The sequence below is a fragment of the Delphinus delphis genome, chromosome 11 (assembly GCF_949987515.2).
Source record: "Delphinus delphis chromosome 11, mDelDel1.2, whole genome shotgun sequence".
Lineage (NCBI taxonomy): Eukaryota > Metazoa > Chordata > Mammalia > Artiodactyla > Delphinidae > Delphinus > Delphinus delphis.
The window spans coordinates 1,834,382-1,849,621 of NC_082693.1; the positions used below are offsets into that span (position 1 = coordinate 1,834,382).

General features: G+C 60.2%; 1 protein-coding gene across 1 annotated transcript in view; it reads right to left on the minus strand.

The window, feature by feature from the left end:
- Positions 1-15,240, minus strand: part of CACNA1C (calcium voltage-gated channel subunit alpha1 C) — a 457,945-nt gene that overhangs the window by 125,445 nt on the left and 317,260 nt on the right. Inside the window, exons 8-9 of the mRNA XM_060024050.1 lie at positions 12,256-12,359; positions 5,224-5,396 (exon numbers count right to left, since the gene is read on the minus strand). Coding sequence (XP_059880033.1) covers positions 5,224-5,396; positions 12,256-12,359 — 277 coding nt within the window. The remainder of the gene's footprint in view (positions 1-5,223; positions 5,397-12,255; positions 12,360-15,240) is intronic.

The window sequence follows — 15,240 nt, forward strand, 5'->3', positions numbered from 1 at the left end:
AGAAAATCACAGCAGCGCTTTACTGGGGGCTACCTGGGCGGGCTGAGTGGGCGGATCCATTTGCCTGTGGGTTTGGTGGCCTCAGGGAGGTGACATGAGCCCCCATGGTGAGGCTGTTGCTGGTTGGAGGCCCCCCCACCCCGCCCATCGTGCCAGGATCCTGGGACCGTCAGAGGTTCCGCCGAGGTGACCCTGCAGCCACATGACCCCGCAGCACTGAAGGTGATTACATCACATTCCTCCAGGTGCACACGCCAGGGCAGGACAAGGGCTGGTCGCTGCCCTGGAGCACCCCTCCCTGCAGCCTCCCAGCTGACCAACACCCTCCCCCGACCAAGTTCAAGGAGTCCCGAACCGAAGGAAACTCCAACGGGTGGTGCCACTGATGTGCCCCCTTTCCAAGCACAGCTGCCCTTAGACCACTCCGGGCGGGTGGCTTCTGACCTCAGTGAACCTTCTACCTGAGCAAGATGTTGCCATGACTCCCTTTCACGCTCCAAACACAGTCCTTACGATCATAAAGCCCATCTCTCCCTGCTTTTAAAATCACACTCAGGGCCCTTCAGGGTAATGTTTAAGATCAGATTTTCCACCCCCCGCCCAGCCCTCCTTCCCTCCGTCCACCCCGCTCTGCGCGTTAGACCGAGGGTGTTACAGATGCTACGACGGAGGCGTTAGAGGGACCTCTTCCAGACGCTTCTGGCCGGACACGCAGGGGGGTCTCTGTACCAAGGGCGGGGCTGAGGAGGGGTCCGGGCGGCGCTGGACTCAGGCCCACATCCCCGAGGTCGGGGGCAGCGTGCAAGCTGTGGGACATGACACGTTACCTTCTCTGAGCCCAGCTCCCCGTCTACAAAGGGGGCGTCAGTGCCCACGGGAGATAATCCCGGGGAGGACGAAACGAGACCGTCCCTGTCCTGCTCCCTCTCGCGCCCCCGTCCTGTCCGCCTTGGCGCTCTAGCCCAGGAGAGCCCGCAGATGCCGACCCTCGCCCACTGTCCAACCTCGGGATCCAAAGAGCAGCTCCACACCGGCTGTGGAAGAACGACACCCTCGAGGAGAGCGCGTGAATGAGAAGGGCTCGCCCTTGCTCCACTGGCTGCCAGCTTTCCCTTTTACCGTGTGGCTTTCACACCCTCCTTCCTTCCAGAAGCTACTCCACCATCCAAGGAAGATGGCTGTGGTCTTTACAGCCGGCTGGCAAGCTCCCCCAGAGCTGGTTTTGCTTTAAGAAGCGTAGGACGGCTTGCCTAGGCTGGGAAGGGACACCTGCTTCTCACCGTACGCTCGACGTGGCCCTCGGGGGCCCCTCCACTGCACCCAGGCTGGGACACTGGTGTCTACAAAGTCATGGGCCCGACAGCAGAACAGCCAGACTGCTCCACGGCGGACGGGCTGTCTGTGGAGATACCACCCCCGCCGGGGTCCTGTTCTGACCCGATTCCCGAGTGAGGGTCTGCATACAACATGGGTGTCTGGGACCCGCCCAGGGGAGTTGTTCCCAGCAGCCCAGAAGAACCCATGAAACAGCCTCACTGCAGGGCCCCCGGGCCGCTTGTCTCTGCGCTGCCTCTGAGCCCCGACGGCCCTCATCGCCAGCCCAGGCGAGCTGTCCCCACCTGATCTCTGCGGCGGTTTCCAGCACTGACGTTTAGGGTTTGATTAGGACGAGCTAAGGTGATGCGCGGGGCAGCCGAGGCGTCTGCTGTCCCGCAGGGTGTGGGGTTAGGATGGCCTCCAACACGATAACTTTGGGTCCAAAGTAAGAAGGGAGTCAGGAAAAAAGCCGTTGCTAGTGTCTTTCTCACGCCGTCTGACCGGGTGCTGGTGGGACGCTGTCTCAGGACTCCAGGCGTGTGGCAGCCATGCCCACGAGTAAGTCCAAGGAAAACTGATTAAATTGTAAAAAAAAAAAAAGCTCAAATAATGATGCACGTGCCCTTGACACGTATACCGTGTAGACCAGTGATGTTCAGATCACCGCTCTCGAGCCCCACAGGACCCTTCCGTGGGCAACCTGCTGCCCTCGGAGGCCCTCGAATCTCCATGCGTCAGTAACATGCAACCCCAGACGCCGCAGGGCGACGGTGGCCACGCGGCTCTGCTGGTGAACGGTGATCGCAGAGGGGCTCCTGCGAACAGAACTGAATACGCTGGATAAATACTTAACCTGCTTACAACTCAAGTGTTTTGGTTCCACGGTCTGTCTTTTCCAGGTTCATCTGCACAAATGTCTGTCTTCGAGGACTGGGGCTGCACTGAAATGGTCTTAACGACATGAGAGAGAGATTCCCATATGCACAGATACTTAATCCACGCATTCTTTGATCTTGAGGAGGAGAAAGAAAGAAGAGAAGAAATTCCCGTCCCACGAGGGCGGGGATTCTTGAGGACTTTGTGCATCGCTGTATCCTCAGGGCCAGAAACAGCGCCAGACACAGAGCAGACCTTTAATTGCTTGATGGGTGGATGGGTGGGTGGAAGGATGAACGAACTGAGTGTACTGTAACGTATTTTTTATGTAATTTACCAGCCAACTCATAGACTCTAATTACTTAGAGAAACACCTCAAACGATGCCCTCTCTCTGCTGCCTTCCCGAGCCCTGTTCTTTCCACGGCCACAGTGGCATCTGTAGCTCTTGCTCGAAAAATGAGTAACTGGGCTCCCGTGGGCGAGCTCAGCTACCACGCAATGACGTGTCACGGAACCGTGTCCGCACTGGAGCCACCCTGTGTCACCGGTGCCCGACAGCTGGCATTTCCTAAGTGCCGACGGGGCCCCTGCCTGGGGCACAAGCACGAGTGTCCAGAGCCATTGGTCAAGAGTGATAATACCCTTTTCCCTCTTTTCTCAAAAGACAACTTAATTTTTGAGCTGAAGAGAACTGGCAAATACACTGTATTGTAATCTTTTAGCAATTTCAAAGGCAAAGACACTACTTTGATAGAAACGCATACCATTAGTAGCAGCATTTCTTCCCTTGTATTTGTTTCAAAGGGCAAACTACAAAGTTCTGAAGATCAGAATATAGTTTCTGAGCCGCGGGCCTACCTTTTCTGTGGATCTGTTAAGCGGCCAGTCCCTTAACAAGCCCGTCTCGTCCACTCTGCTCTTCTTTTTTTTGTTTTTTTTGCGGTACGCGGGCCTCTCACTGTTGTGGCCTCTCCCGTTGCGGAGCACAGGCTCCGGACGCGCAGGCTCAGCGGCCATGGCTCACGGGCCCAGCCGCTCCGCGGCATGTGGGATCTTCCCGGACCGGGGCACGAACCCGCGTCCCCTGCATCGGCAGGCGGACCCCCAACCACTGCACCACCAGGGAAGCCCCACTCTGCTCTTGACCGGACTTCCCTGCCGCCCCGGCCTCTGGACAGGCCTCCTGGCTCCATACCCAAGCGTCCCTCATTCAGTTCCTCACGTGCCTCTATTTTATCCTCTGTCTTGTTTTCTTAGATGCCCAGTCCCTGGCCCCCTCCCCCTAGAACCGGCCCGCCACCATTTCCACGACGGAAGGCGGCAGGCTCCGTTCCGTCCTCTGAGGCCAAGGCTGAGGGTGAGAAGCAGACCCCAGGCTCCTCCAGCACCAGGGACGAGCGCAGGGGAGGGACGCCAGACTTCATCCACATAAGGGCTCATGAGAACCCTGGCAGAGACTCTGTCCACTGGGGCAGGCGGCACACTGTGCTCTTCCCAGAGCTCGGGCAGAAAGAGGGGGTAGATGGGCCTCGTCCACTCGATCCGCTCCAGCAGCAAAGAATTCTCCATCAGGGCAGGACAGGGAAGCAGCACACCTGTCCTCAGAAAAGAGCAGGATAACCGTGTCTCTGTGGACGGCCACCAAGTGCTGCGCGGGCAGTGGACACACAAGTTTCTACGAACGTGTAAGAGACACGCTCCTACCATCCGTGGTGAGCTGGGCTCCACCGTGGCCAGGGTGCAGACCGGAGCCCACAGCCCGCTCCTGTGCTTCGCAGCAGGTGTCAACGAGGCTCCCAGGCTAGCTCACTATTCACACACGGCTGGCTGCCACAGACCATCCCGCATCCACGATCCGTCAGCAGCGGAATGGACGCTGCCGGCGTCTTTCCAGGAAGATTCTCAGCAGCATCGCCGCTCACTGTTCTAATCCGTCTAAGGCCTTGTCGTCCAACGTGCAAAAACTCCTTAGCAGAGCGTGAAGGCCTCCTCGTTACCAGTCCCTGGCTGTGTGTGTGTTTTAATTTTGTGTTCATTCCTTGAGCAGAGTTATTGGAAAGCAAGTCGTGGAAGGCTGTATTCAATCCGTCTCTGAAACGATGGAGGCGGGCCTGCTCTCTGCTCACACCCAAGTTGTCTTCCTTCTCTCTCCACCTGCTCCCCCTCCTAGATTCCCACTTAGAGCTCAGGTACCAACGAGCAGGGACACGCAGAACCCGGCCAGGGGGCATGAACACAACCGGCAGAATCTACGCCCACGCCCAAGGCCACCGTATCCGCACGCGCGTCAGGATACACATGCACACACGCGTCCTGCGCCCTCCTGGCCTCTGTCAGGACACAGCGATGGGCACCCTGCTCCCCCGTCAGCCCCCGGAGCCTCAGCGGGTCTCTCTCCTCCCTCTGGGCCTGGGAGCCTTTCTAGCTTCCCCCGCTTATCTGACTGGCCCCGCTCAGCAAGCACGTCGGCTATTTAACCTGCTTGGTTCCTTGGTCAGAAACGTCCCGATTCAAATGTGCGCAACCCCAGGAAGGGGGCCCGCGGGAGGAGAAGAGAGGGGCTGGGGTCGGTTTCTAAGACCTAAAGCTATTCTGCCAGTTTCCTCCGGGTTTCCCCAACCTTCCCATTCAGCACCTTCCCAGATCTTTGAATCTAGCCTCCTCGAGAGAAACCTTGGGCTCTTTTCCCTGAGAAAGCGCAGTGGTCCTTGGAAGGGGAGGGGGGGAGCCTGCTTTCCGGTGGTGGTGGGGGAAATGGTCCCGTCTGAACAAGCCTGGAGCAGGACTCCTGCCCCGGCCCAGGGAGCCGGAGCTGGGAGGAGGATGTCGGATTTAAAACCAAGAGCCCGACTGAGCAGTTTCCCCCGTCCCGGGACCAGAGGCTCTAGGACGACTATATCAGGCTTTGTTCCACACGTGGCACTGATTTCTGAGAGCAGAGAAGATGGCTACAGGGGCCGCACCGTCAGGACGGGGGGAAGCCCCCCGCCTCGCCCAGACCCCAGCCCCAGTCGGGGAGGCCGCTCACTGTTTCGGGGTTTCTCCTCGTCCAAGCCCTCGTCCTCGTTCTCGGGGTCGATGTCCTCCGCCTGCGTGATCCAGTCCAGGTAGCCCTTCAGGTCCTCTTCCAGCTGCTGCTTCTCCCGCAGCTTCTGGAAGTCGCCCCGGGCCTTGGCCTTCTCCCTCTCTTTGGAAAACTCTCTGGCGAGAGGGCGGAGGGACAAGAAGAACAAAGCATTAATTGCTTCGCATGGGAAGCCTCCGGCCGCACCTGCGCTGCACAGACCGCTCCCCCTGCCCCGGGTCTGATCTGCTCTCACGAAAGAGGACGGAGTCACTGGGGCGGGGCGCTGCCTGACTCGGGACACGACTGTGGGGTGGACCAAATCCACTGCCCTTCTTCCTGGGCCATGATGGCAAGCTCTGCCTCTTCGTGACAAACGTTCTCCAATGACCTGGAAAGGCCTTCCGAGCAGTAACCCGGCGGGACCCCCGCCATAGCCCCGGGAGACGAGGGCCTGGGGTGAAGCTGAAGCCCAGCCCCCGCACTGGCTCTGCCAACCCTGGTGCCTCCTCGGTGGCTCAAAATCGGCCACGGGGGGATACGTACACTGCGGACATCGTCAAACGCTACAAACCAGGGCTTCTCCCCACAAAGAGCCAGTCGTTAATGTTTACCAGGACACCACTGATGTCAGGCCCAGGAGACCTCACCTCCTCACCCCCCATTCTCATTTCTAGGGTTCGTTCTGCCCCGTTCAGCAAGCCTGGAGGGGTTTCTAATCTAGAGAATGTTCTTTCCCACATGGAGGGAGACAGAAGAGGATTCCAGACACAGGAAAATGTCCTGGGGGGGTGCCCTTCGGGTTAAAAAGGAAATCTAATCAGAATGGAAAAATACATAAAATCAAGATGATATAAAAGTTAAATGAGGCGTTCAGTCTAGAGCAATGATGAGTGGAAACTAAAATTAAGCCGGGATTTGCTGGAAGAAGAGCTTATTGAAAAATTTTGGGGAGTGTCTGTTTCTTTCCTATTTTCTATGATTCTGTCCTTATTTTCTCTCTGACCTTGAATTCACTTTCTGAGCCAGGAGGGACCTGGCAGCCAAGAGGGGAGTCAGGGAGGCTGGTTCTCACTCTCAAAGCAAGTCTGTGCCTTTTCTTCCGAAACAGATAGGAGCAGCCTGCCTCTGACCTCCGGTCTCTGGGAAATGGGGCTCCTGGGGTGTGTGTGTGTGTGTGTGTGTGTGTGTGTGTGTGTGTGTGTGTGTGTGTGTGTGTGTGTGTTGGGGGGATTCTTGGCTTCTTCCTAGAGACGTGACTCCTCCTTCCCTCAGCAGTTGAGGCCTAGTTCAGGGCGGGAGGCCGCAGAGTCCACCTGGAAGGGATTCCATGCACTCCATGGGAGGCCCCGTGGAAGGAAGGACACACCAACAAGCCATGGGGCAGGAAGGCTCAACCCCGGAGCCCCTGCGCCCGCCATCCAGGATCTGCATTCATCGCAGCCGCGGCAGGAGCAGACCTCAGCCACCACCCTTTATGGTGAGGGTTGGGCCGGGAGGGGTCTGGGGGACGTTTTCACCAGGAGCCGTGGCTCCCGAGCTACGAGTTCTCTTTGCTGCTTTGACGACGCTCTGGTTGGGATGGAACGTTCTTCTTCACTTTGATTGACTCCAGTTCGAATCGGACCGAACTTGCTCTTTCTTGGGCTTTCTGGCAGCTGGCGGCACCGTCCCCTCCTTCCCAGGGCAAAGGGGCTGCACTGACAGCTGACAGTGTGGATGGAGGCCTTGCCTCCATGGCGGATGGGCCCGGAGAGAGTCCCCAGCTCTCCGCACCCGCCACTCCTCCCGGGGCTGCGGTTCGCCACCCGGAGAGTCACTTCATGCAGCAGGGCCCCCCTGCAGCCCCCAGACTGCAGCTCCAGGCGCCCCCCCAACTGCCCTTCCGCCTCCACACACTTGAGAGCTCCATGCCTCGTGCAGCGGTTTGGGTGGAAGGGTGACTGAAGAGCTAAGAGGCCGTGCTTCTCCTGGAGCTGGGATCAGGCCAGAGCCGGGAAAGCTGGCCCAGCCATGCGTCACAGCATCTGCTCTGCAGAACCGAGGCCCACGACTTCTAGGAACAGACAGACATCCGGGAGAAGAGGAAATGAGGTTTCCTGGGGTGCGAGGGGCTCCGAGAGGCAGCAGAGCCAGGAACCCGCGGAGTATGGGCACAGCCTGGCCCGGGCCGGGAGGAGGTGAGGGGCTCCCTCTCCGGGCTCCACGCAGCAGGGACGTGCAGGGCGGCAGCGCCCCGCTCTCTTCGTCTCCTCGCTGGATGTCCCACGCGGCCTGGGCCCAGGGGCTGGAGCCGGCTGCCCGGTCAGTCGCGGCGGGTCTGCGCGAAGGCGGGAGCACGTCCTGTGCACGCAACGGCCGACAGGACAAGCGCGGCGGAGAGCCCGGGCCGGGCGCGCACTTGCACAGCTCGCAGGGGGCAGCTGCGCGAAGGGTCCGTCGACGCAGCGGCCGGGCTCCAGGCCCCGCGGTGACCGGTGCGGCCGGTCCTCATCACCCGCGGACTCCGTGTCTGCAGACTCGCCTTCCCGCTAGGACTTCCCCGTCACGCCATCCACACCGCGAGCCCTCGCGGTCGCCGCGGATGCGCAGAAAGGCGGGACCTGGGGTCACGTTCCCGGCTGAGGTTGGACGAGCGGCCGCTCGCCTCCTTGGTGGTGCAGCTCATACTGTGAATAAGAGCCTTTTTACAGCCCATTTCCGCATTTTGTGCTTTCCGATGGTGATTTTTCTGATTAAAACGTCCCCCGAGCATGGAGCTGCCGTGCAGTCTGTGACCCTAAGGGCACGAGGACTGGGAGGTGCCTCACGGGGCAAGTCCGTGTGTCTGACAAGCGGAATCCAGGCCTGAGTTATGGGCTGTGGGTTGAGAGCTCGGTGCGAACAGATCAACACGGTGCCTTGAACGAGGCGACTTCACACAGATGCACACACACGACAGCTTGTGTACTGATGGCAGCGCTGTGTCCAGAGCCTCGCAGGAACTTAACCCCACATCCCCTGAGGGCAGAGGCCAGTGTTCCCGAACCCAGGGCTGGTGGGCACTCCGTGGAACGAGGCTTCCAGGAATGACGCGCGTCTCCCCTGCTCCAGCCACGAGGCAGTGTGCCCGGGCACTTCTGCTTCCTCGGGACCTGGATGTAGCGTCTTAACTGTGGCCCGTGGTCAGGGGTGCTTTCAGGTTGTAAAATGCCCATCCTCAGGCCCTCTGCCCCATCTCCCTGGGGGGACAAGAGCTGGGCGCCCACCCTCTAAGAGGTCCCGGGCCCCTTGTCACCTGAAGACACACGTCTTCTGTGTTTGCAACCACTTAAAACCAAACAGTAACCAGAGTCCAGGGTCCAGGGACTTTCACCCAATGGCACTTTCTAGTGCAGCTTCCAGAATCTTGTGGCTGCCGTCACTGTAATTCTCATGGCTAGAGGCTGAGATCTCTGGAGGGGAAGGTCATACAGTCTGGTTCTTATCTGACTAATATCATTCCTATGACACGTGAGGATCAAGAGATGATGACCGTGGAAGCGTCTGGAAAAAACCCACAAGATGCACATTTGCACGGACGCCTCCAGGCTCAGCAGGAATGTGTTTCCAGACGAAGGATGGCCGTCCCTCTGATGACCAAAATCTCCGAATTCCGCCTTTAAAATGGAGGCTTTGCAGAGTGTCGCTCTCCCTGCTTTCCTGGGCAGACGACCCCAAGCACACCTGAGCCCTTCCTCGGTGACAGCAGGGTGCAGTTCATGAGGACAGTTCCCGTGCTGGGCTCTGAAACGATGATAATACCCTTAACTGGCGGACGCAGGGCGTCGGCCCCCAGCTCCAAGTGCTCCAAGACTGCAGTGCTGCTGGGGGAGCTCTGTTCTCCCTCGAGGGCTGTTATGTCTGCAGGGCCGCTGGCCCCCAGCTCAGGACCTGTCCGCAGCCTTCAGGGCTGGGGCTCCCCAGCTTCCTCTGGGACCCCTGGGCTGGTCCCCCTGTCCTTACTGCGGTTCCCGCCCGTCTCCTCCCAGGTCTTGGCTGTCATCTGAGGACACAGGATTAACCAGGCCAATGGGCTTGGGGACGGTGGAACCTGGGGGACGGGGACAGAGGCCATGGGTCCACATTGCGTGGGTTGAACCTCGGATCCTCCAGGCCGCACCGGTGAGAACTGGGGTAGTTCCCGCACGTAACCTTCACTCTTCTCCTCTGTGCAGGTGACACCCGCGTGGCCCCAGCGCGCGGGGCTGTCGTGGGCGGCAAAGGAGCACATCCACCGAAGGCGCGGAGCCCGGGGCCTGCCGTCGAGCTGCTGACCGCTGACACCACCCTGAGACGGGCCTTCCGTGAGCGCTGAGAGGTTTCCGAATGCTTCTGGAAGGCCGGCCGCCGGGTGAGTAGGCATACGGCTGTGCTCCAGGGTAACGACCGCACTGCTGTCCGGACTTCTCGAGACACGGCGAGCACCACGTGTGCTCAGCCGACGGCAGCCTGGCTCTGGGCCTTCTCACCGCGTGGCCAGCCCTCTGGACAGGCCGGGAAGGGGAGCTGCTCACGCTGGGCAGAGGGCGCCCGGGGCCGGGGGAGCCTTGGGAGATGTTCCCCAGCAATGTGGGGAGGAACAGGGCAGGAGCGGGTGTGAGGAGGGGCCCGGGGACCCCGGGCAAGGGCTGGGCTCACGGGCCCTGACTAGACGGGGTTTCTGGAATCCCGCAGGCTCCACACACCTGCTGTCACTTGAACCAAGACCGGCTCTTCAAGATCACTCTGCCCGCCCCCAGCGCTGCCGCCATCCACCCCCACCTGGACCCGCCGGGGGAGCCGAGGATGACCAGGCAGAGCCTCTGCTCGAGGGGGCCTTCGTGGTCGAGGCCTCAGCCTCCACCTCAGACCGCTGGGGGGGCTTCACCACTCAGACTCGCTCCTTGTCTCTGCAGGGAGAACGGGGAACCACTGTTTTCAAGGTTCAGAGCCCTGGCGTGTTACAGGTCCAGCTTGTTCAACGTTCGTTTGTGGGGCAGTGGCAGGAAGATGGTGCTGGGCTGTGTCTCGTGCTGACAGTGACCAGTGAGGGGACCCCGTACAAGCCACACGGCGTCTCAGGCTCCCTCCCCTCGTGTCTGGAAGCAGAGCGTGGAGCAGGTCTAACCTGTGACGACCCTGTTCAGTAATCTCAGCTCTGACAGCCTTCGAGTAAGCAGCGATCCCAGTGAGGACAGCACTGCTGTGTGCTGACTCGACGGAAGGCACCTCACTCTACCATCCCAGTGACCGAGGAGTCGGGCTTACGATCTCCGTTTTGTCAGATGGGTGAGTGACACTTAAAAGCCTTCTGCCTGGAGCTCCAAATTTCTGCCTTGAGTGGGTGATGAGGTTGACTTTTCAACGCTCTTCCTGACGACTCCATATAAACAGGGCATTTTCTTGTGTCGGACACAAAATTGGAAACCCTTCCACCCTCCAGGCAGCTGACCGGGGCGTCTGCCGGCCTGCGTGTCACTGTCACCCTGACGGAAGGTGCCAGTCCCTGTGCAGCCGCTCGCGGCAAAGGCCCGGGGTGACGTAGCCCCCGACAGCACCCCCGTGGGGAGGGGCGAGGACAGAGGTGGACTCTGTCCCTCCGCCACTCCCAGGACTGACCCCGACGCTCCTGCGAGGCCTTGGGCTGCAGCAGGCGGGGGTGGGAAAGCTTCCTCCCTCGCCCGACTCTCCCCAGCATCACGTCCGCAGAGACGGAAGAAAGGCTGTGAAGCAGCTGCCCCTCCCCACGTGGCGAAGGCAGAAAGTGTCCCTGGGAGCCTTCAGGCGATGGCCTTGCATGGCTGGTGAGGGCTCGGGAAGAAGAGAGTGGGCCGAAGAGGCGTCCAGGGGGCCCGAGGTGCAGAGGTGGCCGCCCAGGGCTCCCCGGGCCCCAGCCACGGGCTGCCTCAGCCACGTTTTAACTTCATCCGAGCAAAGGCTGAAATTAGGCGGGCCTTGCACTTGGAGCCAAGCAGACAAAGTTAAAAGAAAGTGGATTCTATCTCCTCTGTGCTCCAGTGATCGATGGCTCCAAACAGCTGAGCGCCCTTCCTTTCAGAGAAGGGATACAGAGATGGACGGCCCAGTCTGTGATGAGCGCCAAAGGGAATGAGCATTTCAGTCTGTTTTGTTTACTTGCATTTTAGTTCAAACTCCTGGTACCCTGGTCCAGTCAACACTGGGTAAAGGGGACCTGCGTCTTCACCGCCAGCCTGCCCTGGACTGTGGCTGGAGAGATAGGGCAGGTACCCATCTGCGAGGCTGCCACGTGGGCCAGAAGCCCACGGCCCACGAATCTTCCTCCAGTTCCTCTGCCCAGCCCTTCCCACCCGAGGGGCTCAGCTGCTCTGGGGTTCCTGAAGAAGCATCCTGCCCTCCTGGACAGCCAGGGGTGCACGAGTGGCAGGTGACAGGTGGGCTTGGGTACCTCTCACTGCAGCCCAAACCAGTGGGCTCGGCCTTGTGCCTCTGATCTCTGCCCAGCCAGGCCAAGGACATTCACTTCAAGGCTCCTGGGGTGGCCCCACGTCCCAGGTTCATCAGAGTCAGAAAAAGAATAAAGCCAGGAAAAGCAGAAAGAGTAAGTGAAATAAATGGAAAAATCAAGACCTTTTTGTTTGGTCCTGCTTACCCGCTAAGGACACCGAGAACCAAGTTAAGTACAAAAAATGACCCTATGATGATTAGTGTAACAAAATAGATCCAGGGCCAGTCCCTTCCCACGGCATCATTGACCTGGAAGAACGGAATCACAGTTAGTACAGCTCCCAGAGCAGCCGAGCACGGCCCTGCCCACCCCGGGCCCGGCGCCGACCGGGCAGCACCAGGACCGGGGCCTCTAGGTCATCAGAGGCCAAACGGCCCGCCCAGCTGATGGCCAGCATCCTGGCTCAACGGAGACGTTTTCTGTTTCTCCTGGGCCTGGTGACGGATACAGCGGGACCTTGGGCCTTGCTCAGCTGCGCCGTAAAGAGGACACAGAAACGGTCAGCTTACCCGCTCAACACACCAAGAACCAGATTTAGAACGAAAAAGGATCCAAAGATGACCAGACTGACAAAATACACCCAGGGTAACTCGTAGCCCATAGCGTCCTGCATCTGGAAAGACGAAGGATAGTTAGGAAAGAGAGAAGCAGGAGTGAGTCAAAGCAAGTGGGCAGGGAGGCAGGGAGGATGTGAGTAGAGGCTGGCGTGGGAGATCACTGTCACCGGGCACCACCTTGACCCAAACACCCCGTGACCTTGACCTAAGCAAGAAGGGCCTCGGCAGGCTCTGCCTCAGGGGAGTCTCGCCTGGCGCTCTCTGACCCTTTATTTTCTGGAACAGAATTTTCCTCCGATGTTATCTATTCGGTTGTCTAAGAAGCTGGGTCACCTCTAAAGTGGTTCTTCCTACGAGATGGTTTTCGCTCAGTTGGGTTTATGTGGCCCCTGCGCCCGCCACCCTGGCCTCAGCGCTCAGGGACTAGCTGGGGGCTGGAACCTTCGGGCACACGTGGGGAGGTGCCTTCCCAGGGGGTGACCCCTGCGCCTGGAGTTTAGGGTGGACCGTGCTGTCTTATCGGCACCACAGGCCTCGGGCCGGGGAGGATGGCTGTTCAGGCTGGACTCAGGGGACAGCTCCCGTGCCTGCAACTCACGGGACCGTGGATCCCCGTGGGAGGTCGACGCCCCCGAGTTTCCAAATTCCTAAGTGCACAGGCTCCCCAAATGACCTACACCCGTGGTTCTCAAGGTGTTGTCCCTGGCCTCACCGGGCGACCTGGGAACGAGTTTGGAACTGCACACTCTGGGCCCTCCGTCCACACGGGGGGCGCCCGGCGACCACGTTCTCACCAGCCCTGCAGTGAGTCTGATGCGAGCCGGGGTTTGAGGGCCGCTGGTCCACGGCCCCCAGCCTCCGAGGCAACGGCACGACAGAGGCTGATTCCCTGCACGCAGGTCCACGGGGCGGCTCGTGCCCTGAGAAGCACTGTTTTCAGTGCTGCCCCCGCGTCCTTTCCAAACCTGCTCTCGTTTACCCGGGGTTACATTGTCTCATTGGAGGCAGCTCGCCAGCGTGACCACAGGGCAGAGAGCACAGCTCTGTCCCGCCCTCGGGGTCGCTGGTTTGAGCCACGTCAGGAAAAGGTTCCCAACACGCGACTTTCCCAGGTCACAATTCGATCCAGTGCAACGCGAGTCTGTGGACATCCTCGCTGCCACGCGGCCGCTCTGTTTTCCATGCAGCATGTACGCTTTCCAAGTGTATAATCTACTCACTACTATGCATCGTTTGTCCTCCGTGCTGGGGTGCAAGTGGCATGAGGACGGGCGTTGGGTGTAGCCTGTGCCCCCAAGTGCCCAGAACAGGGCCTTGGATAAGGTAGGTGCTCAGTGAGGCCAGCCGGGTGGACGGACGGGCCCCCTCTGTGCCGGCCCCGCTACCCACGGGAGGCCCTTGCTGTAGGGGGACAGGTCAGTGGACGTCAGGTGGCGAATGCGGCTGCAGGGGTGCGTGTGCACAGCCACGGGCCTCCAGGAGAGGCTGCAGAGGCCGGTGAGGCCGGATCAGGCAGCCCGGGGGTGCCACTTGGGGGGGGAGGGCAGGGGCAGTAAGGCCGCCTGGAGGCCGCGTGGTCCTGCCCCAGGAAGGGATTCCAGGAACCGGCAAGTGTTGGGATGGTGCCGGCAGCGTGAAGCACCCAGCACGATGGCGAGAGGAGGGCGGGGCACCGCGATCCGCGGAGTCAGAGGCTGCCCCGTCGTGGGAGCTGCGAGCCTCCTTCCTGATCCAAGGCTGCCGAGGAACCCACGCAGGGCCATCCAGAGACGGGCTCGCTCCCAGTGCCAAGGCCACCCTCGCGAAACTGCCCCCAGAGCCGGGCAGACGGGGATGGGAAGGGAGGGCTGGTGCCTCAGCAGCGTCCTTGGGGGAGATCTCCCCCGGCTGCTTCCTTGTGCCCCACAGTTTTTTTTTTTTTTTTTGTGGTACGTGGGCCTCTCACCGTTGTGGCCTCTCCCGTCGCGGAGCACAGGCTCCGGATGCGCAGGCTCAGCGGCCGTGGCTCACGGGCCCAGCCGCTCCGCGGCATGTGGGATCTTCCCGGACCGGGGCACGAACCCGTGTCCCCCGCATCGGCAGGCGGACTCTCAACCACTGCGCCACCAGGGAAGCCCCCTCGTGCCCTACATTTTGTGAACATTTAAGCTCATGGAAAGTGCAGTCCTCCAGGCCACACATCTCTGATGACTCAAGGAACCCATGAGCCTCAGAGGCTTCCTAGGCCCCTATTTAGTTGAGTGTCCTTTCCTCTGGGCCACAGGCAAGGGGTGAGGCGTCCAGCAGCACTAGGACCTCCAATGGATGGAGCTACAGACCTCCTGACCCCCAGATACCCACCCCACAGCCAGCCTCATGGAACCTCGTGACCCCTAGATAACCTCAGGACCTGCGGACACCCCATGAAGAGCCAGGGTCACGTCCAGGGGACGCATGGCCTCCACCTGTCCTTGTCCAACTCTTTGGTCTCCTCCGAGACTGTGGGCTGGTCTCTCCAAGGGTCAACTTTGGGGGCTGCAGGTGCAGGGTGGTGAGTGGAGGACAGACGAGAGGTGAATGAGCTCCTGGGGGTCCTAGGCCCCCTGCCCTGCGGCCCATGAGCAGCCAGAGGGGCCTCTGGGCCTGCCGGCCCTGGCTTTTACCTCCTTCCACAACCCCGTTTGCTCTGGGCCCCCTGCCCCAGGCAGCCTGGGCACCAGCGCATGTGCGGGCGGCTCTGAAGTAGGGCAGCGCCAGAGCGGGGAGACGGATGGCTTCACTCAGCCCGAATGGAGCTATTAAGAAGAGAAGCATCAATAAAGGCACATTTTAAAAAAATGACCCAGATTGCTGACACTGTTATTTAGAGGTGAAAAAGGACAGGTCTTCTCAGAGCACTGAAGCCAGACGTTTCTCAGGCCCCTACGGGGAAGGGGCGTGGAGAGGCACCCCAGGGCC